Source organism: Coregonus lavaretus (assembly GCF_964263955.1).
Source record: "Coregonus lavaretus genome assembly, chromosome: 27".
NCBI classification, from domain to species: domain Eukaryota; kingdom Metazoa; phylum Chordata; class Actinopteri; order Salmoniformes; family Salmonidae; genus Coregonus; species Coregonus lavaretus.
In genome coordinates, this window is record NC_140014.1 from 45,241,978 (window position 1) to 45,263,196 (window position 21,219).

At 50.3% G+C, this 21,219-nt stretch overlaps 1 protein-coding gene across 1 annotated transcript in view; it reads right to left on the minus strand.

Annotated features, from left to right (window-relative positions):
• Positions 1-311: 311 nt before the first annotated feature.
• LOC311103036 (eukaryotic translation initiation factor 2-alpha kinase 3-like) overlaps positions 312-21,219 on the minus strand; it is a 92,004-nt gene continuing 71,096 nt past the window's right edge. The window contains exons 11-20 of the mRNA XM_084144528.1: positions 11,672-11,794; positions 8,692-8,838; positions 8,491-8,550; positions 8,263-8,337; positions 7,430-7,991; positions 7,129-7,347; positions 5,941-6,114; positions 3,998-4,099; positions 3,321-3,383; positions 312-1,049 (exon numbers count right to left, since the gene is read on the minus strand). Coding sequence (XP_084000654.1) covers positions 864-1,049; positions 3,321-3,383; positions 3,998-4,099; positions 5,941-6,114; positions 7,129-7,347; positions 7,430-7,991; positions 8,263-8,337; positions 8,491-8,550; positions 8,692-8,838; positions 11,672-11,794 — 1,711 coding nt within the window. The 3' untranslated portion in view covers positions 312-863. The remainder of the gene's footprint in view (positions 1,050-3,320; positions 3,384-3,997; positions 4,100-5,940; positions 6,115-7,128; positions 7,348-7,429; positions 7,992-8,262; positions 8,338-8,490; positions 8,551-8,691; positions 8,839-11,671; positions 11,795-21,219) is intronic.

Here is a 21,219-nt window from a genome sequence, read left to right on the forward strand (position 1 = left end):
TCTAGTAGAGAGCAGAGCAGGTCCCCAGGTCCAAGGCAGGTCACATATATGATGCATTCCCAAACCCCCTCCTCTCATTCCCAAACCCCCTCCTCTCATTCCCAAACCCCCTCCTCTCATTCCCAAACCCCCTCCTCTCATTCCCAAACCCCCTCCTCTCATTCCCAAACCCCCTCCTCTCACTCCCAAACCCCCTCCTCTCATTCCCAAACCCCCTCCTCTCATTCCCAAACCCCCTCCTCTCATTCCCAAACCCCCTCCTCTCATTCCCAAACCCCCTCCTCTCATTCCCAAACCCCCTCCTCTCATTCCCAAACCCCCAAGGCAGTTAAACACCTCCCAAACCTCTTAAGGCCTAAGCAAGACATCTCATTATCTCAAACAGAACAAGCAGGAAAATGATTTTCTCCCAAGTCAGGCATGTCTGTCTCAGCCTCCAGTTCTCAGCCTCCAGTTCTCAGCCTCCAGTTCTCAGCCTCCAGTTCTCAGCCTCCAGTTCTCAGCCTCCAGTTCTCAGCCTCCAGTTACGAGTTGTTAAGGACATTCATGTTAGGACAGGGTGTCCTGTAGATATGGTACAGGGTTCAGCACGAGGGAGAGATGGATACAGTAGTAGGTTACTGGTGGGAACGATGTGAGAGACAGACGTCATACAGGGTCTCTTTGGTGGTGTTTAGGAGGGAGAAGGGAGAGTTTTGGAGAGTTGACTGGCTGAATGGTATCTTCAGTAACTGCTCTTCATAGACAATTACATATAATATACGTCAGGCAGTAGACTGGTGTGATGGGGGAGCAGAGGAGACTGGTGTGTGTGTGTGTGTGTGTGTGTGTGTGTGTGTGTGTGTGTGTGTGTGTGTGTGTGTTCAGGAGGAAGCAGTAGAGGTACGTGCAGGCCATCCAGCAGACGAGGCGCTGTATGTCCGGGATCGTTGTCGGACCGCCTGGCGACACGGGACTTCCAGTTCCTGAAACAGAGGCTCCTCTGTGATGTCAGCGGCCTCGGGACGCTCGGCCGGGTTACGGGACAACATGCTACGGACCATGCCCAGCTAGAGGACACAGGAGAGGAGGCACGTCAGGGTTCATGACACCACACACACTTCATGATCATCTAAACATGAACTGATCAATCACAAAAACACACCCAACTGATCATATAAAATACTTATTCATTTCTTAAGAATAGTACATGTATTTTATTCCATCTATGATATTATTGTATCAAGCTTTGGAACAGTGTTTTCACCTTTTATTTAATTCTCCTTTTTGACCTGGAGATAGAAGCAGACACACAGCAGAGACAGTAGGAGGAGCCAGAGACAGTAGGAGGAGCCAGAGACAGTAGGAGGAGCCAGACACACAGCAGAGACAGTAGGAGGTGCCAGAGACAGTAGGAGGAGCCAGAGACAGTAGGAGGAGCCAGACACACAGCAGAGACAGTAGGAGGTGCCAGAGACAGTAGGAGGAGCCAGAGACAGTAGGAGGAGCCAGAGACAGTAGGAGGAGCCAGACACACAGCAGAGACAGTAGGAGGAGCCAGAGACAGTAGGAGGAGCCAGAGATAGTAGGAGGAGCCAGACACACAGCAGAGACAGTAGGAGGAGCCAGAGACAGTAGGAGGAGCCAGAGACAGTAGGAGGAGCCAGAGACAGTAGGAGGAGCCAGAGACAGTAGGAGGAGCCAGAGACAGTAGGAGGAGCCAGAGACAGTAGGAGGAGCCAGACACACAGCAGAGACAGTAGGAGGAGCCATAGACAGTAGGAGGAGCCAGAGATAGTAGGAGGAGCCAGACACACAGCAGAGACAGTAGGAGGTGCCAGAGACAGTAGGAGGAGCCAGAGACAGTAGGAGGAGCCAGACACACAGCAGAGACAGTAGGAGGTGCCAGAGACAGTAGGAGGAGCCAGAGACAGTAGGAGGAGCCAGAGACAGTAGGAGTAGCCAGAGACAGTAGGAGGAGCCAGAGACAGTAGGAGGAGCCAGACACACAGCAGAGACAGTAGGAGGAGCCAGAGACAGTAGGAGGAGCCAGAGACAGTAGGAGGAGCCAGACACACAGCAGAGACAGTAGGAGGTGCCAGAGACAGTAGGAGGAGCCAGAGACAGTAGGAGGAGCCAGACACACAGCAGAGACAGTAGGAGGTGCCAGAGACAGTAGGAGGAGCCAGAGACAGTAGGAGGAGCCAGAGACAGTAGGAGGAGCCAGAGACAGTAGGAGGAGCCAGAGATAGTAGGAGGAGCCAGACACACAGCAGAGACAGTAGGAGGAGCCAGAGACAGTAGGAGGAGCCAGAGATAGTAGGAGGAGCCAGACACACAGCAGAGACAGTAGGAGGAGCCAGAGACAGTAGGAGGAGCCAGAGACAGTAGGAGGAGCCATATACAGTAGGAGGAGCCAGAGACAGTAGGAGGAGCCAGAGACAGTAGGAGGAGCCAGACACACAGCAGAGACAGTAGGAGGAGCCAGAGACAGTAGGAGGAGCCAGAGACAGTAGGAGGAGCCAGACACACAGCAGAGACAGTAGGAGGAGCCAGACACACAGCAGAGACAGTAGGAGGAGCCAGAGACAGTAGGAGGAGCCAGAGACAGTAGGAGGTGCCAGAGACAGTAGGAGGAGCCAGACACACAGCAGAGACAGTAGGAGGAGCCAGAGACAGTAGGAGGAGCCAGACACACAGCAGAGACAGTAGGAGGAGCCAGACACACAGCAGAGACAGTAGGAGGAGCCAGAGACAGTAGGAGGAGCCAGAGACAGTAGGAGGAGCCATATACAGTAGGAGGAGCCAGAGACAGTAGGAGGAGCCAGAGACAGTAGGAGGAGCCAGACACACAGCAGAGACAGTAGGAGGAGCCAGAGACAGTAGGAGGAGCCAGAGACAGTAGGAGGAGCCAGACACACAGCAGAGACAGTAGGAGGAGCCAGAGACAGTAGGAGGTGCCAGAGACAGTAGGAGGAGCCAGACACACAGCAGAGACAGTAGGAGGAGCCAGAGACAGTAGGAGGAGCCAGACACACAGCAGAGACAGTAGGAGGAGCCAGACACACAGCAGAGACAGTAGGAGGAGCCAGAGACAGTAGGAGGAGCCAGAGACAGTAGGAGGAGCCAGACACACAGCAGAGACAGTAGGAGGAGCCAGAGACAGTAGGAGGAGCCAGAGACAGTAGGAGGAGCCAGACACACAGCAGAGACAGTAGGAGGAGCCAGACACACAGCAGAGACAGTAGGAGGAGCCAGAGACAGTAGGAGGAGCCAGAGACAGTAGGAGGAGCCAGAGACAGTAGGAGGAGCCAGACACACAGCAGAGAAACACTACTTACCTCCTGGACGTTGTTCTTGGAAAAGACAGCAGGAAACTGCAGCCCTCGGACTTCAGTTAGAGTCTGGAGATCAACATGATACCATAGACAATATATAACTTCAGTTAGAGTCTGGAGATCAACATGATACCATAGACAATATATAACTTCAGTTAGAGTCTGGAGATCAACATGATACCATAGACAATATATAACTTCAGTTAGAGTCTGGAGATCAACATGATACCATAGACAATATATAACTTCAGTTAGAGTCTGGAGATCAACATGATACCATAGACAATATATAACTTCAGTTAGAGTCTGGAGATCAACATGATACCATAGACAATATATAACTTCAGTTAGAGTCTGGAGATCAACATGATACCATAGACAATATATAACTTCAGTTAGAGTCTGGAGATCAACATGATACCATAGACAATATATAACTTCAGTTAGAGTCTGGAGATCAACATGATACCATAGACAATATATAACTTCAGTTAGAGTCTGGAGATCAACATGATACCATAGACAATATATAACTTCAGTCAGTCTATAGATCAACATGATACCATAGACAATATATAACTTCAGTTAGAGTCTGGAGATCAACATGATACCATAGACAATATATAACTTCAGTCAGTCTATATATAACATACCATAGACAATACTGTGGCACTACTCACCCTGACTCTCTCCATCTGTGTCCTGAAGGGACAGAGCAGTTCAAACAGGATCAGACCCAGAGAGTAGATGTCCACTTTGTGAGAGTACAGGTTACCAGACAACTGGAGAGGAGAGAGAGGAAGGTTAGGGTAAACATCTCTAATCTATAAGACTGCACAGTTCAGGGTAACAGATAGACATCTCGGTTACAGCTCTACACAGCTCTACGAGTCTAATAGTAGGAGTTACCAGACAGACAGTTTACCAATCTAAAATATATATTACATATACTAGGACAGGGTGAACCAGGATGGACCAGACCAGGGTGAACCAGGATGAACCAGACCAGGATGAACCAGGACAGGGTGAACCAGACCAGGGTGAACCAGGACAGGGTGAACCAGGATGAACCAGACCAGGGTGAACCAGGATGAACCAGGACAGGGTGAACCAGGATGAACCAGACCAGGGTGAACCAGGATGAACCAGACCAGGGTGAACCAGGATGAACCAGACCAGGGTGAACCAGGATGAACCAGGACAGGGTGAACCAGGATGAACCAGGACAGGGTGAACCAGGACAGGGTGAACCAGGATGAACCAGACCAGGGTGAACCAGGATGAACCAGGACAGGGTGAACCAGGATGGACCAGACCAGGGTGAACCAGGATGAACCAGGACAGGGTGAACCAGGATGAACCAGGACAGGGTGAACCAGGATGAACCAGACCAGGGTGAACCAGGATGAACCAGGACAGGGTGAACCAGGATGGACCAGACCAGGGTGAACCAGGATGAACCAGGACAGGGTGAACCAGGATGGACCAGGACAGGGTGAACCAGGATGAACCAGACCAGGATGAACCAGGACAGGGTGAACCAGGATGAACCAGACCAGGGTGAACCAGGACAGGGTGAACCAGGATGAACCAGGACAGGGTGAACCAGGATGAACCAGAACAGGGTGAACCAGGATGAACCAGGACAGGGTGAACCAGGATGATCCAGAACAGGGTGAACCAGGATGAACCAGAACAGGGTGAACCAAAAAGGGTGAACCAGGACAGGGTAAACCAGGATAAACCAGGGTGAACCAGGATGAACCAGGACAGGGTGAACCAGGATGAACCAGGACAGGGTGAACCAGGATGAACCAGGACAGGGTGAACCAGGATGAACCAGGACAGGGTGAACCAGGATGAACCAGGACAGGGTGAACCAGGATGAACCAGACCAGGGTGAACCAGGATGAACCAGAACAGGGTGAACCAGGACAGGGTGAACCAGGATGAACCAGACCAGGATGAACCAGGACAGGGTGAACCAGGATGAACCAGAACAGGGTGAACCAAAAAGGGTGAACCAGGACAGGGTAAACCAGGATAAACCAGGGTGAACCAGGATGGACCAGGACAGGGTGGACCAGGATGAACCAGGACAGGGTGAACCAGGACAGGGTGAACCAGGATGAACCAGGACAGGGTGAACCAGGACAGGGTAAACCAGGATAAACCAGGATGGACCAGGATGGACCAGGACAGGGTGAAACAGGATGACCCAGGGAATCCTGGGAGTGTGATTAAATATGTACATGATATATACAGCAGTATGTGGACAGCCCTTCAAATTAGTGGATTTGGCTATTTCAGAAACCCGTTGCTGACAATATATAAAATCAAGCACACAGCCATGCAATCTCCATAGACAAACATTGGCAGTAGAATGGCCTTACTGAAGAGCTTACTGACTATCAACGTGGCACCGTCATAGGATGCCACCTTTCCAACAAGTCAGTCCCTGCAGCAATGTTCCAACATCTAGTGGAAAGCCTTCCCAGAAGAGTGGAGGCTGTTATAGCAGCAAAGGGGGGACCAACTCCATATTAATGCCCATGATTTTGGAATGAGATGTTCGACGAGATGTCCACATACATGTAGACATGTAGTGTGTGTTTGGCCTTACCTGTTCTGGGCTCATGTATAGTTTGGTGCCAACTTGTCCGGTGTGACGGGCATAGCTGGGCATGGGGGTCAAGGGTCCTGGTTCATCCTCATCATCTTCCTGGTCCATGGCTGTCACCAGACCAAAGTCTCCAACCTTCACCACATCATCCACTGTAAAGAAGATATTGGAGGGCTGGAGGAGAGAGGAGGGGGGAGAGAGGAGAGGAGGGGGAGAGAGAGAGAGAGAGAGAGAGAGAGAGAGAGAGAGAGAGAGAGAGAGAGAGGAGGAGGGGGAGAGAGGAGAGGAGAAGAGAGGAGAGAGAGAGAGAGAGAGCGAGAGAGAGAGAGAGAAGAGAGAGAGGAGAGAGAGGAGGGGGAGAGGAGAGGAGAAGAGAGGAGAGAGAGAGAGAGAGAGGAGGAGGGGAGAGAGGAGAGGAGAAGAGAGGAGAGAGAGAGAGAGAGAGAGAGAGAGAGAGAGAGAGAGGAGAGAGAGAGAGAGAGAGAGAGAGAGAGAGGAGAGAGGAGAAGAGAGGAGAGAGAGAGAGAGGAGAGAGGAGGAGGGGAGAGAGGAGAGGAGAAGAGAGGAGAGAGAGAGAGAGAGCGAGAGAGAGAGAGAGAGAGAGAGAAGAGAGAGAGGAGAGAGGAGGAGGGGGAGAGAGGAGAGGAGAAGAGAGGAGAGAGAGAGAGAGAGAGCGAGAGAGAGAGAGAGAGAGAGAGAGGAGAGAGGAGGAGGGGGAGAGAGGAGAGGAGAAAGAGAGGAGAGAGAGAGAGAGAGAGGAGGGGGGAGAGAGGAGAGGAGAGAGAGAGAAGAGAGAGAGAGAGAGAGAGAGAGAGAGAGAGAGAGAGAGAGAGAGAGAGAGAGGAGAGAGGAGGAGGGGGAGAGAGGAGAGGAGAAGAGAGGAGAGAGAGAGAGAAGAGGGAGGAGGAGGGGGAGAGGAGAGGAGAAGAGAGGAGAGAGAGAGAGAGAGAGAGAGAGAGAGAGAGAGAGAGAGACAGAGAGAGAGAGAGAGAGAGAGAGAGAGAGACAGAGAGAGAGAGAGAGAGAGAGAGAGAGAGAGAGAGAGAGAGAGAGAGAAGAGAAGAGAGAGAGAGAGAGAGAGAGAGAGAGAAAGAGGAGAGGAGAGTTAGTAACTGGTCGGGGGGGGGGTTGGGGATTGTGTGGGAGTGTGTGTCCGTTGCGTGTGTGTATCTGTGTCTATGTTCTCACCTTGAGATCTCTGTGCATCAGGCCCTTGTTATGGAGGAAGTGAACGGCCTCTGAGATCTGCAGAAATATGCCCAGACACTGAGAATGTTCCCTTTGTTCAGGCAGACATCTCTGAGACATCCAATCCTTCAAGGTGTCTTTACGACACAGCTGCATCTGGATGTACAGGTACACCTTAGGAGAGGGCTGGGGCCGCGGGGCTGGGGGGTCCGGGAGGGGCTGGGGACCAGGCAGAGGGAGAGGGAGGTGGGGCGTGGAGGAGAGGAGGAGGAAGGATAGAGGTAGAGGAGGGTATGGTGGGTACGGGGAGAGGGTCTGCTCCTCTGGTGTGGGAGGAGGAGGAAGGGATAGAGGGAGAGGAGGGTATGGTGGGTACGGGGAGAGGGTCTGCTCCTCTGGTGTGGGAGGAGGAGGGGATAGCCTTCTCAGTGAGCGGGGGACTGGCCAATCCAGAGGCTCCTGAGGGGGTCGTGACCTCAGGGTCGGGGTCGGCGTCGCGGTCGCAGCCTGAGTCCTCGAACACGATGTCGAAAGAGGACGAGGTGCAGTCGCTGGGGCCGCGGGGGGGGCACAGCTCAAAGGAGTGGGGCGTGTCTGAAGCCGAGGCCTCCGGGTCTGGTTGGCTATCCAGCTCTGACATCATACTGTCCTGACCATTCAGAAGTGGGAAGGGGAGGTCAGACCCGACTCTGAAGTCCATAGCCCCACCGCCAAATCCCATGGCCCCGCCTGCGGAGCTGAAGAGCATGGATTGGTCGTGGTCAGTGATGAAGGCCCCGCCCAGCCCAGACACAGAAGAGATGGGCACTTTGACAGACAGCACCTCCATGTGGTCGGGGGAGCTCTGTGGCCAGTCGGTAGTGCTGAGAGAGAGAGAGAAATATTATTATATTACTTTATAAACTTCAACATTAGGAATGGAAATGGTTTCAACCATCATTAAAACAAGATGGAGCCAAGAAACAAGGAGTTCTACAAACATAGCTGTGACTCTCACTCAATTAAAAGCTGGCGATTTCTGATGACAATCATGGCAGACAAAAATGTCCTCCTGCCAGCCCTTAGGGGGGGCTCTCCTGCCTGGTGTTACACGGTTATAGTTCCTACCTGGTGTAACATCATTATGGTTCCTACCTCTCCTCCAGCCAGCGCTGGTCCTGGCCCTCCTGCCAGCCCTCTGGGGGGCTCTCCTGCCTGGTGTTACACGGTTATAGTTCCTACCTGGTGTAACATCATTATGGTTCCTACCTCTCCTCCAGCCAGCGCTGGTCTTGGCCCTCCTGCCAGCCCTCTGGGGGGCTCTCCTGCCTGGTGTTACACGGTTATAGTTCCTACCTGGTGTAACATCATTATGGTTCCTACCTCTCCTCCAGCCAGCGCTGGTCTTGGCCCTCCTGCCAGCCCTCTGGGGGGCTCTCCTGCCTGGTGTTACACGGTTATAGTTCCTACCTGGTGTAACATCATTATGGTTCCTACCTCTCCTCCAGCCAGCGCTGGTCCTGGCCCTCCTGCCAGCCCTCTGGGGGGCTCTCCTGCCTGGTGTTACACGGTTATAGTTCCTACCTCTCCTCCAGCCAGCGCTGGTCCTGGCCCTCCTGCCAGCCCTCTGGGGGGCTCTCCTGCCAGGCGTTGAAGTAACGGATGATCCCTGGGTGTTCGAGCTTGGCAAGAGCCTTCACCTCTCGCATCACCTTCTCCCTGGCTAGCTCTCTGTTGGGTTGAAGACACCCTGGTCAATACACAGGCTGGTGGAATCACCCCCTGGTCAATACACAGGCTAGTAGAATCACCCCCTGGTCAATACACAGGCTAGTGGAATCACCCCCTGGTCAATACACAGGCTAGTAGAATCACCCCCTGGTCAATACACAGGCTAGTAGAATCACCCCCTGGTCAATACACAGGCTAGTGGGGTTAGTAGAATCACCCCCTGGTCAATACACAGGCTAGTGGAATCACCCCCTGGTCAATACACAGGCTAGTGGAATCACCCCCTGGTCAATACACAGGCTAGTGGAATCACCCCCTGGTCAATACACAGGCTAGTAGAATCACCCCCTGGTCAATACACAGGCTAGTGGGGTTAGTGGAATCACCCCCTGGTCAATACACAGGCTGGTGGAATCACCCCCTGGTCAATACACAGGCTAGTAGAATCACCCCCTGGTCAATACACAGGCTGGTGGAATCACCCCCTGGTCAATACACAGGCTGGTGGAATCACCCCCTGGTCAATACACAGGCTAGTGGGGTTAGTGGAATCACCCCCTGGTCAATACACAGGCTGGTGGAATCACCCCCTGGTCAATACACAGGTTAGTGGGGTTAGTGGAATCACCCCCTGGTCAATACACAGGCTAGTGGAATCACCCCCTGGTCAATACACAGGCTGGTGGAATCACCCCCTGGTCAATACACAGGCTAGTAGAATCACCCCCTGGTCAATACACAGGCTAGTGGGGTTAGTAGAATCACCCCCTGGTCAATACACAGGCTAGTGGGGTTAGTAGAATCACCCCCTGGTCAATACACAGGTTAGTGGGGTTAGTGGAATCACCCCCTGGTCAATACACAGGCTAGTGGGGTTAGTAGAATCACCCCCTGGTCAATACACAGGTTAGTGGGGTTAGTGGAATCACCCCCTGGTCAATACACAGGCTAGTGGAATCACCCCCTGGTCAATACACAGGCTAGTGGAATCACCCCCTGGTCAATACACAGGTTAGTGGAATCACCCCCTGGTCAATACACAGGCTAGTGGAATCACCCCCTGGTCAATACACAGGCTAGTGGGGTTAGTGGAATCACCCCCTGGTCAATACACAGGCTAGTGGTTTAGTGGAATCACCCCCTGGTCAATACACAGGCTAGTGGTTTAGTGGAATCACCCCCTGGTCAATACACAGGCTAGTGGGGTTAGTGGAATCACCCCCTGGTCAATACACAGGCTAGTGGAATCACCCCCTGGTCAATACACAGGCTAGTGGAATCACCCCCTGGTCAATACACAGGTTAGTAGAATCACCCCCTGGTCAATACACAGGTTAGTGGAATCACCCCCTGGTCAATACACAGGCTAGTGGGGTTAGTGGAATCACCCCCTGGTCAATACACAGGCTAGTGGAATCACCCCCTGGTCAATACACAGGCTAGTGGAATCACCCCCTGGTCAATACACAGGCTAGTGGGGTTAGTGGAATCACCCCCTGGTCAATACACAGGCTAGTGGTTTAGTGGAATCACCCCCTGGTCAATACACAGGCTGGTGGAATCACCCCCTGGTCAATACACAGGCTAGTGGAATCACCCCCTGGTCAATACACAGGCTGGTGGAATCACCCCCTGGTCAATACACAGGCTAGTAGAATCACCCCCTGGTCAATACACAGGCTAGTGGGGTTAGTGGAATCACCCCCTGGTCAATACACAGGCTAGTGGTTTAGTGGAATCACCCCCTGGTCAATACACAGGCTGGTGGAATCACCCCCTGGTCAATACACAGGCTAGTGGAATCACCCCCTGGTCAATACACAGGCTAGTGGAATCACCCCCTGGTCAATACACAGGCTGGTGGAATCACCCCCTGGTCAATACACAGGCTAGTGGAATCACCCCCTGGTCAATACACAGGCTAGTGGAATCACCCCCTGGTCAATACACAGGTTAGTGGAATCACCCCCTGGTCAATACACAGGCTAGTAGAATCACCCCCTGGTCAATACACAGGCTAGTGGGGTTAGTGGAATCACCCCCTGGTCAATACACAGGCTGGTGGAATCACCCCCTGGTCAATACACAGGCTAGTGGAATCACCCCCTGGTCAATACACAGGCTGGTGGAATCACCCCCTGGTCAATACACAGGCTAGTGGGGCTAGTGGAATCACCCCCTGGTCAATACACAGGCTAGTGGGGTTAGTGGAATCACCCCCTGGTCAATACACAGGCTAGTGGGGTTAGTGGAATCACCCCCTGGTCAATACACAGGCTAGTAGAATCACCCCCTGGTCAATACACAGGCTAGTGGAATCACCCCCTGGTCAATACACAGGCTAGTGGAATCACCCCCTGGTCAATACACAGGCTAGTGGAATCACCCCCTGGTCAATACACAGGCTAGTGGGGTTAGTGGAATCACCCCCTGGTCAATACACAGGCTAGTGGAATCACCCCCTGGTCAATACACAGGCTAGTAGAATCACCCCCTGGTCAATACACAGGCTAGTGGAATCACCCCCTGGTCAATACACAGGCTAGTGGGGTTAGTAGAATCACCCCCTGGTCAATACACAGGCTAGTGGAATCACCCCCTGGTCAATACACAGGCTAGTGGTTTAGTGGAATCACCCCCTGGTCAATACACAGGCTAGTGGTTTAGTGGAATCACCCCCTGGTCAATACACAGGCTAGTGGGGTTAGTAGAATCACCCCCTGGTCAATACACAGGCTAGTGGGGTTAGTAGAATCACCCCCTGGTCAATACACAGGCTAGTGGGGTTAGTAGACACAGGTACATAGGTGGATGTTGTTTGTAATGATGTTACCTGTTGGGCAGGCGGATCCTCTTGATAGCGTAGTTGCAGTCATCCACCTTGTTCCGGGCCTCAAACACGACCCCAAATCCTCCTCTACCCAGACACTGAACCGGCTCAAAGTCAGTCAGGTACCTTGGGGACAGACAGACAGACAGACAGACAGACAGACAGACAGACAGACAGACAGACAGACAGACAGAAGAGGATGACTTTATAGAGGAGACTTTTGCTCTTGCTGAAAATCGTATTAACAAAAAGGGGTCAGAGTTCTAGTGGGGGTTGGGGGTCAGCTGTCTAGGAGCTGCATGGGTCCCCACCCTCCATATTCAAGTTTTAAAGTCACATCCACAACTACAGTGAAATTCCTTTCTTGCAAACTCCTATGATCCTAAATCAGTTGCTAATCTTCCCAAATAGGGACAGATCCTTCCCTCTATATGATCCTAAATCAGTTGCTAATCTTCCCAAAGAGGGACAGATCCTTTCCTCTATATGATCCTAAATCAGTTGCTAATCTTCCCAAAGAGGGGCAGATCCTTCCCTCCATATGATCCTAAATCAGTTGCTAATCTTCCCAAAGAGGGACAGATCCTTCCCTCTATATGATCCTAAATCAGTTGCTAATCTTCCCAAAGAGGGACAGATCCTTCCCTCTATATGATCCTAAATCAGTTGCTAATCTTCCCAAAGAGGGGCAGATCCTTCCCTCCATATGATCCTAAATCAGTTGCTAATCTTCCCAAAGAGGGACAGATCCTTCCCTCTATATGATCCTAAATCAGTTGCTAATCTTCCCAAAGAGGGACAGATCCTTCCCTCTATATGATCCTAAATCAGTTGCTAATCTTCCCAAAGAGGGACAGATCCTTCCCTCTATATGATCCTAAATCAGTTGCTAATCTTCCCAAAGAGGGACAGATCCTTCCCTCTATATGATCCTAAATCAGTTGCTAATCTTCCCAAAGAGGGGCAGATCCTTCCCTCTATATGATCCTAAATCAGTTGCTAATCTTCCCAAAGAGGGGCAGATCCTTCCCTCTATATGATCCTAAATCAGTTGCTAATCTTCCCAAAGAGGGACAGATCCTTCCCTCTATATGATCCTAAATCAGTTGCTAATCTTCCCAAAGAGGGGCAGATCCTTCCCTCTATATGATCCTAAATCAGTTGCTAATCTTCCCAAAGAGGGGCAGATCCTTCCCTCTATATGATCCTAAATCAGTTGCTAATCTTCCCAAAGAGGGACAGATCCTTCCCTCCATATGATCCTAAATCAGTTGCTAATCTTCCCAAAGAGGGACAGATCCTTCCCTCTATATGATCCTAAATCAGTTGCTAATCTTCCCAAAGAGGGACAAATCCTTCCCTCTATATGATCCTAAATCAGTTGCTACTCTTCCCAAAGAGGGGCAGATCCTTCCCTCTATATGATCCTAAATCAGTTGCTAATCTTCCCAAAGAGGGGCAGATCCTTCTCTCCATATGATCCTAAATCAACTGCTACTCTTCCCAGAGAGGGTCTGGTGTAGAATGCTTTAAGGAAAAGGTGGGGTTTCAGGGACAATTAGAGTATGTCTGGGGGGGCTATCAGCTACTATACAGTATGAATACTGGGGGGGGGGGGGCTATCAGCTACTATACAGTATGAATACTGGGGGGCTATCAGCTACTATACAGTATGAATACTGGGGGGCTATCAGCTACTATACAGTATGAATACTGGGGGGATATCAGCTACTATACAGTATGAATACTGGGGGGGGGCTATCAGCTAATATACAGTATGAATACTGGGGGGGGGGGGGCTATCAGCTACTATACAGTATGAATACTGGGGGGCTATCAGCTACTATACAGTATGAATACTGGGGGGCTATCAGCTACTATACACTATGAATACTGGGAGGGGGGGGGCTATCAGCTACTATACAGTATGAATACTGGGGGGGGGCTATCAGCAACTATACAGTATGAATACTGGGGGGCTATCAGCTACTATACAGTATGAATACTGGGGGGGGGGGCTATCAGCTACTATACAGTATGAATACTGGGGGGGGGGGCTATCAGCTACTATACAGTATGAATACTGGGGGGGGGGGCTATCAGCTACTATACAGTATGAATACTGGGGGGCTATCAGCTACTATACAGTATGAATACTGGGGGGGGGGGGGGGCTATCAGCTACTATACAGTATGAATACTGGGGGGGGGGCTATCAGCTACTATACAGTATGAATACTGGGGGGGGGGGGCTATCAGCTACTATACAGTATGAATACTGGGGGGGGGGGGGGCTATCAGCTACTATACAGTATGAATACTGGGGGGCTATCAGCTACTATACAGTATGAATACTGGGGGGGGGGGCTATCAGCTACTATACAGTATGAATACTGGGGGGGGGGGCTATCAGCTACTATACAGTATGAATACTGGTGGGGGGGCTATCAGCTACTATACAGTATGAATACTGGGGGGCTATCAGCTACTATACAGTATGAATACTGGGGGGGGCTATCAGCTACTATACAGTATGAATACTGGGGGGGGGCTATCAGCTACTATACAGTATGAATACTGGGGGGGGGCTATCAGCTACTATACAGTATGAATACTGGGGGGCTATCAGCTACTATACAGTATGAATACTGGGGGGGGGGGGCTATCAGCTACTATACAGTATGAATACTGGGGGGGGGGCTATCAGCTACTATACAGTATGAATACTGGGGGGGGGCTATCAGCTACTATACAGTATGAATACTGGGGGGCTATCAGCTACTATACAGTATGAATACTGGGGGGCTATCAGCTACTATACAGTATGAATACTGGGGGGAGCTATCAGCTACTATACAGTATGAATACTGGGGGGGGGGGGCTATCAGCTACTATACAGTATGAATACTGGGGGGCTATCAGCTACTATACAGTATGAATACTGGGGGGGGGCTATCAGCTACTATACAGTATGAATACTGGGGGGCTATCAGCTACTATACAGTATGAATACTGGGGGGGGGGGCTATCAGCTACTATACAGTATGAATACTGGGGGGGGGGGCTATCAGCTACTATACAGTATGAATACTGGTGGGGGGGCTATCAGCTACTATACAGTATGAATACTGGGGGGCTATCAGCTACTATACAGTATGAATACTGGGGGGGGCTATCAGCTACTATACAGTATGAATACTGGGGGGGGGCTATCAGCTACTATACAGTATGAATACTGGGGGGGGGGCTATCAGCTACTATACAGTATGAATACTGGGGGGCTATCAGCTACTATACAGTATGAATACTGGGGGGGGGGGGGCTATCAGCTACTATACAGTATGAATACTGGGGGGGGGGCTATCAGCTACTATACAGTATGAATACTGGGGGGGGGCTATCAGCTACTATACAGTATGAATACTGGGGGGCTATCAGCTACTATACAGTATGAATACTGGGGGGGCTATCAGCTACTATACAGTATGAATACTGGGGGGAGCTATCAGCTACTATACAGTATGAATACTGGGGGGGGGGGCTATCAGCTACTATACAGTATGAATACTGGGGGGGCTATCAGCTACTATACAGTATGAATACTGGGGGGGGGCTATCAGCTACTATACAGTATGAATACTGGGGGGCTATCAGCTACTATACAGTATGAATACTGGGGGGGGGGCTATCAGCTACTATACAGTATGAATACTGGGGGGGGGGGCTATCAGCTACTATACAGTATGAATACTGGGGGGCTATCAGCTACTATACAGTATGAATACTGGGGGGGGGCTATCAGCTACTATACAGTATGAATACTGGGGGGGGGGGGCTATCAGCTACTATACAGTATGAATACTGGGGGGGGGGGGCTATCAGCTACTATACAGTATGAATACTGGGGGGCTATCAGCTACTATACAGTATGAATACTGGGGGGGGGGCTATCAGCTACTATACAGTATGAATACTGGGGGGGGCTATCAGCTACTATACAGTATGAATACTGGGGGGGGGGGCTATCAGCTACTATACAGTATGAATACTGGGGGGCTATCAGCTACTATACAGTATGAATACTGGGGGGGGCTATCAGCTACTATACAGTATGAATACTGGGGGGGGGGGGCTATCAGCTACTATACAGTATGAATACTGGGGGGGGGGGCTATCAGCTACTATACAGTATGAATACTGGGGGGCTATCAGCTACTATACAGTATGAATACTGGGGGGGGGGGCTATCAGCTACTATACAGTATGAATACTGGGGGGGGCTATCAGCTACTATACAGTATGAATGAATACTGGGGGGCTATCAGCTACTATACAGTATGAATACTGGGGGGGGGGCTATCAGCTACTATACAGTATGAATACTGGGGGGCTATCAGCTACTATACAGTATGAATACTGGGGGGGGGGCTATCAGCTACTATACAGTATGAATACTGGGGGGGGGGCTATCAGCTACTATACAGTATGAATACTGGGGGGGGGGGCTATCAGCTACTATACAGTATGAATACTGGGGGGGGCTATCAGCTACTATACAGTATGAATACTGGGGGGGGGGCTATCAGCTACTATACAGTATGAATACTGGGGGGGGCTATCAGCTACTATACAGTATGAATACTGGGGGGGGCTATCAGCTACTATACAGTATGAATACTGGGGGGGCTATCAGCTACTATACAGTATGAATACTGGGGGGGGCTATCAGCTACTATACAGTATGAATACTGGGGGGGGGGCTATCAGCTACTATACAGTATGAATACTGGGGGGGGGCTATCAGCTACTATACAGTATGAATACTGGGGGGGGCTATCAGCTACTATACAGTATGAATACTGGGGGGGGCTATCAGCTACTATACAGTATGAATACTGGGGGGGCTATCAGCTACTATACAGTATGAATACTGGGGGGCTATCAGCTACTATACAGTATGAATACTGGGAGGGGGGGGCTATCAGCTACTATACAGTATGAATACTGGGGGGCTATCAGCTACTATACAGTATGAATACTGGGGGGGGGGCTATCAGCTACTATACAGTATGAATACTGGGGGGCTATCAGCTACTATACAGTATGAATACTGGGGGGGGGGGCTTTCAGCTACTATACAGTATGAATACTGGGGGGGCTATCAGCTACTATACAGTATGAATACTGGGGGGGGGGCTATCAGCTACTATACATTATGAATACTGGGGGGCTATCAGCTACTATACATTATGAATACTGGGGGGGCTATCAGCTACTATACAGTATGAATACTGGGGGGCTATCAGCTACTATACAGTATGAATACTGGGAGGGGGGGGCTATATGCTACTATACAGTATGAATACTGGGGGGGCTATCAGCTATTATACAGTATGAATACTGGGGGGGGGCTATCAGCTACTATAGAGTATGAATACTGGGGGGGGGGGGGCTATCAGCTACTATACAGTATGAATAATGGGGGGCTATCAGCTACTATACAGTATGAATACGGGGGGGGGGGCTATCAGCTACTATACAGTATGAATACTGGGGGGGCTATCAGCTACTATACAGTATGAATACTGGGGGGGGGGCTATCAGCTACTATACAGTATGAATACGGGGGGCTATCAGCTACTATACAGTATGAATACTGGGGGGCTATCAGCTACTATACAGTATGAATACTGGGGGGGGGCTATCAGCTACTATACAGTATGAATACTGGGGGGCTATCAGCTACTATACAGTATGAATACTGGGGGGGGGGGGCTATCAGCTACTATACAGTATGAATACTGGGGGGGGGGGCTATCAGCTACTATACAGTATGAATACTGGGGGGCTATCAGCTACTATACAGTATGAATACTGGGGGGGGGGGCTATCAGCTACTATACAGTATGAATACTGGGGGGGGGGCTATCAGCTACTATACAGTATGAATACTGGGGGGGGGGGGGCTATCAGCTACTATACAGTATGAATACTGGGGGGCTATCAGCTACTATACAGTATGAATACTGGGGGGGGGGCTATCAGCTACTATACAGTATGAATACTGGGGGGGGGGGGGGCTATCAGCTACTATACAGTATGAATACTGGGGGGCTATCAGCTACTATACAGTATGAATACTGGGGGGCTATCAGCTACTATACAGTATGAATACTGGGGGGGGGGGCTATCAGCTACTATACAGTATGAATACTGGGGGGGGGCTATCAGCTACTATACAGTATGAATACTGGGGGGGGGGCTATCAGCTACTATACAGTATGAATACTGGGGGGCTATCAGCTACTATACAGTATGAATACTGGGGGGGGGGGCTATCAGCTACTATACAGTATGAATACTGGGGGGGGGGGCTATCAGCTACTATACAGTATGAATACTGGGGGGCTATCAGCTACTATACAGTATGAATACTGGGGGGGGGGGCTATCAGCTACTATACAGTATGAATACTGGGGGGGGGGCTATCAGCTACTATACAGTATGAATACTGGGGGGGGGGCTATCAGCTACTATACAGTATGAATACTGGTGGGGGGGCTATCAGCTACTATACAGTATGAATACTGGGGGGCTATCAGCTACTATACAGTATGAATACTGGGGGGGGCTATCAGCTACTATACAGTATGAATACTGGGGGGCTATCAGCTACTATACAGTATGAATACTGGGGGGCTATCAGCTACTATACAGTATGAATACTGGGGGGGGGGGCTATCAGCTACTATACAGTATGAATACTGGGGGGGGGCTATCAGCTACTATACAGTATGAATACTGGGGGGCTATCAGCTACTATACAGTATGAATACTGGGGGGGGGGCTATCAGCTACTATACAGTATGAATACTGGGGGGGGGGGCTATCAGCTACTATACAGTATGAATACTGGGGGGGGGGCTATCAGCTACTATACAGTATGAATACTGGGGGGCTATCAGCTACTATACAGTATGAATACTGGGGGGGGGGGCTATCAGCTACTATACAGTATGAATACTGGGGGGGGGGCTATCAGCTACTATACAGTATGAATACTGGGGGGGGGGGCTATCAGCTACTATACAGTATGAATACTGGGGGGGCTATCAGCTACTATACAGTATGAATACTGGGGGGCTATCAGCTACTATACAGTATGAATACTGGGGGGGGGGGCTATCAGCTACTATACAGTATGAATACTGGGGGGGGGGCTATCAGCTACTATACAGTATGAATACTGGGGGGGGGCTATCAGCTACTATACAGTATGAATACTGGGGGGCTATCAGCTACTATACAGTATGAATACTGGGGGGCTATCAGCTACTATACAGTATGAATACTGGGGGGAGCTATCAGCTACTATACAGTATGAATACTGGGGGGGGGGGGCTATCAGCTACTATACAGTATGAATACTGGGGGGCTATCAGCTACTATACAGTATGAATACTGGGGGGGGGGCTATCAGCTACTATACAGTATGAATACTGGGGGGCTATCAGCTACTATACAGTATGAATACTGGGGGGGGGGCTATCAGCTACTATACAGTATGAATACTGGGGGGGGGGGGCTATCAGCTACTATACAGTATGAATACTGGGGGGCTATCAGCTACTATACAGTATGAATACTGGGGGGGGCTATCAGCTACTATACAGTATGAATACTGGGGGGGGGGCTATCAGCTACTATACAGTATGAATACTGGGGGGCTATCAGCTACTATACAGTATGAATACTGGGGGGGGCTATCAGCTACTATACAGTATGAATACTGGGGGGGGGGGCTATCAGCTACTATACAGTATGAATACTGGGGGGGGGGGCTATCAGCTACTATACAGTATGAATACTGGGGGGCTATCAGCTACTATACAGTATGAATACTGGGGGGGGGGGCTATCAGCTACTATACAGTCTGAATACTGGGGGGGGCTATCAGCTACTATACAGTATGAATGAATACTGGGGGGCTATCAGCTACTATACAGTATGAATACTGGGGGGGGGGCTATCAGCTACTATACAGTATGAATACTGGGGGGCTATCAGCTACTATACAGTATGAATACTGGGGGGGGGGCTATCAGCTACTATACAGTATGAATACTGGGGGGGGGGGGCTATCAGCTACTATACAGTATGAATACTGGGGGGGGGGGCTATCAGCTACTATACAGTATGAATACTGGGGGGGGCTATCAGCTACTATACAGTATGAATACTGGGGGGGGGCTATCAGCTACTATACAGTATGAATACTGGGGGGGGCTATCAGCTACTATACAGTATGAATACTGGGGGGGGCTATCAGCTACTATACAGTATGAATACTGGGGGGGCTATCAGCTACTATACAGTATGAATACTGGGGGGGGCTATCAGCTACTATACAGTATGAATACTGGGGGGGGCTATCAGCTACTATACAGTATGAATACTGGGGGGGGGGCTATCAGCTACTATACAGTATGAATACTGGGGGGGGCTATCAGCTACTATACAGTATGAATACTGGGGGGGGCTATCAGCTACTATACAGTATGAATACTGGGGGGGCTATCAGCTACTATACAGTATGAATACTGGGGGGCTATCAGCTACTATACAGTATGAATACTGGGAGGGGGGGGCTATCAGCTACTATACAGTATGAATACTGGGGGGCTATCAGCTACTATACAGTATGAATACTGGGGGGGGGGCTATCAGCTACTATACAGTATGAATACTGGGGGGCTATCAGCTACTATACAGTATGAATACTGGGGGGGGGGGCTTTCAGCTACTATACAGTATGAATACTGGGGGGCTATCAGCTACTATACAGTATGAATACTGGGGGGGGGGCTATCAGCTACTATACATTATGAATACTGGGGGGCTATCAGCTACTATACATTATGAATACTGGGGGGGCTATCAGCTACTATACAGTATGAATACTGGGGGGCTATCAGCTACTATACAGTATGAATACTGGGAGGGGGGGGGCTATATGCTACTATACAGTATGAATACTGGGGGGCTATCAGCTATTATACAGTATGAATACTGGGGGGGGGCTATCAGCTACTATAGAGTATGAATACTGGGGGGGGGGGCTATCAGCTACTATACAGTATGAATAATGGGGGGCTATCAGCTACTATACAGTATGAATACGGGGGGGGGCTATCAGCTACTATACAGTATGAATACTGGGGGGGCTATCAGCTACTATACAGTATGAATACTGGGGGGGGGCTATCAGCTACTATACAGTATGAATACGGGGGGCTATCAGCTACTATACAGTATGAATACTGGGGGGCTATCAGCTACTATACAGTATGAATACTGGGGGGGGCTATCAGCTACTATACAGTATGAATACTGGGGGGGCTATCAGCTACTATACAGTATGAATACTGGGGGGGCTATCAGCTACTATACAGTATGAATACTGGGGGGGGGGGCTATCAGCTACTATACAGTATGAATACTGGGGGGGCTATCAGCTACTATACAGTATGAATACTGGGGGGGGGGGGCTAT